We start from the raw sequence: 2,671 nt of genomic DNA on the forward strand, positions 1-2,671 counted from the left end.
TCTACTCTCTACTACTACTACTACTCTACTCTACTCTCTACTCTACTCTTCTCTCTCTCTCTCTACTCTCTCTCTCTCTCTCTCTCTCTCTCTCTCTCTCTCTCTCTCTCTCTCTCTCTCTCTCTCTCTCTCTCTCTCTCTCTCTCTCTCTCTCTCTCTCTCTCTCTCTCTTCTCTCTCTCTCTCTCTCTCTCTCTCTCTCTCTCTCTCTCTCCACCTCTCTCCCCTCTCTCCCTCCTATGTTTGTGACCACCATTGCCAACTGTAATCCATGCCACACAGGTGACTTGGGCTCGGCCTACGAGGAGCTGCACGCGTGGATGACGCACCAGCTAGTCGCGAGCGACGACGCCGACTCGCGACCTCTGACCCCTGACAGCCTCGACGACTCGCCGCCCGCCGCCTCCGCTCGTCTCTCCGTGTTCTCCGCGCCGCGGTGGGGGAGGGGCTTGCGCTCGTGCGGGGTCGTGGAGAGGTCAGCCAGCCAGAGCTGCGTGGTGAGTCATCGACTGTGTAATTTTTTTTAAATACACTAAAATTTAAAAAAATAGAAATTTAATTTAATTACATTTTTTAAATTTTGCGTTTAAAAAAAAATTAAAGACGTTAACTTTTAATTCAAGCGCGAATTACAACGATGACGTGCGAACCCTAAACACGCTAATAACGAATGAACAGGTGGAAACGCAATTCAAGATGTTAACATTTAATTTAAACGCGAATTACAATGACGACATACAAATGCCTAACAGACGCGCCATTCAATTCAATTCAATTTAATTCAATTTCAATTCAATTTACTTTATTTAAACGTTTGACAATTACATTTTGGATGTATCATATTAACGCCAATAATGAATGAACAGACGATGACGCAATTAAAGAGGTTAACTTTTAATATAAACACAAATTTTAACGACATCACGCAAATGCTTATAAAGACACGCTAACAACGAATTCAAGACATTAACTTTTAATATAAACGTGAATTTAACGAGCAACCGTCCCATCGCTCGTCCGCGATCTAACTTCGCGCATGGGCCAAGAGCCGTGTGGACGCGTGATGTGTCACATTCCGACATCGTGTTATTTCAGGAAGAAGCGTCCGGATGGAAGAGATGGGAGTCTGCCTACAGAGCTCTCACAACAACACCGGCCGCACACACGGTCAGGTACGTAGGTCTGTGCGTAGGTAAGGTCAAACGTCTCTATTCTTACACGATAGCACAACTATGATGGGCTGTGGTAAGATGTAAAGTCTGCCGCACATACGGCCAGGTAAGCGTCTGACAAATCACATCACATATGTCATCTATCGCAGTACATATGTCACCGATCACAGGTTATATGTCACCAATCACGGCATATATGTCACAGCATGTCAAAACAGTGTCAGATCTAGAGATGGCACCACCTAGCATGTGCCTATTTCGAGTTTTCCTACTTACAAAAAGCTACATGTATTTCTCTAGCACATCTATCTCTACTACCACGTATCTACGCACCTACATTTCCATAAGCCATATCGGAAAGTCCCCTCCGCCGTATTGAGATCAGATAAGAGGGGTGATAAGTTGTCTATATATAACATAGTTACGATAGTACTAGTATAGGTTGTTGATCTATAATTCTCTTCACTAACATCGTACTTCAATTCACAGGTGCTTTTCTGTTTACAGAAACATTTACAAATATGATTGTGGTCATTTGGGATATTTTGCAATGTTTGTGTTAATACAAAAACTAAAAACACACGAGTGTTACATTACATATGTCATTAATATGTCATCATACATACATTAATCATGTACTTTCCGTAGCACGCCGCGGCGATTTTATCCCCCTTTATCTATGACCTAAATAACACAGCTGGACTTTCTGATATCACTTATTCGCAGGAACACGTGTACCGCCAAGGTCGAGGGGTCGCAAACTTTGACCTTCAACGTTAGCGACCCGGACGCACTCCCGCCGGATTCGCCCGACTCTACTCTCCCGTCGCTCCCTTCCTCTCGGCTCGACCGGCCCGACAGCGCCACCTGTTGCTCAAAATCTCCGATCTCGGATCGGTCCGCCCGCGACGGCGGCGCCGCCTGTGGAGCGACGATAGAGGGCGCCGCCGACGATGCAGAGTTCGGGTTGGGGTCGTCGCTGGGGTCGCGACCTGGGTCGAAGTGCTCGCCCTATCCCGTGCTTCCGGCGATCGCCGGACGTTGACCGATGGTCATTGTTGCTGCTGGTCGTTGTCCCTCGCGTCTACGATCGTGCGTGTATCCGCGGAAATCATTTGTATATATATTTTTTTTATTGTGTATTTGTATTTGTGTATTTGTATTTGTGTTTATGTATTTGTATTTGTGTATTTGTACTTCTGTGTTTGTATTTGTACTTCTGTATTTGTATTTCTGTATTTGTACTTCTGTATTTGTATTTCTGTATTTGTACTTCTGTATTTGTATTTCTGTATTTGTATTTTGCATTTGTATTTTGCATTTGTACTTCTGTGTTTGTATTTATATTTCAATATTTGTACATATGTATTTGTATTTTTGTATTTCTGTATCTGTAGTTGTGTTTGTGTATTTGTATTGTCTCGAATGAAGTGCGAACCGTCATGTTGTTCTTCATGTACATGTATATAACTTGAAATGCTGATGCGTCGCGATTGATAA

General features: G+C 43.7%; 1 protein-coding gene across 1 annotated transcript in view; it reads left to right on the top strand.

Moving 5' to 3' along the window:
* Positions 1-2,321, top strand: part of LOC106817645 — a 10,120-nt gene extending 7,799 nt beyond the window's left edge. Inside the window, exons 5-7 of the mRNA XM_014822332.1 lie at positions 282-496; positions 1,095-1,171; positions 1,898-2,321. Coding sequence (XP_014677818.1) covers positions 282-496; positions 1,095-1,171; positions 1,898-2,216 — 611 coding nt within the window. The 3' untranslated portion in view covers positions 2,217-2,321. The remainder of the gene's footprint in view (positions 1-281; positions 497-1,094; positions 1,172-1,897) is intronic.
* The last annotated feature ends 350 nt before the right edge of the window (positions 2,322-2,671 follow it).

Source organism: Priapulus caudatus, unplaced genomic scaffold (assembly GCF_000485595.1).
Source record: "Priapulus caudatus unplaced genomic scaffold, Priapulus_caudatus-5.0.1 Scaffold1813, whole genome shotgun sequence".
In the NCBI taxonomy this organism is placed as follows: Eukaryota; Metazoa; Priapulida; class Priapulimorpha; order Priapulimorphida; family Priapulidae; genus Priapulus; species Priapulus caudatus.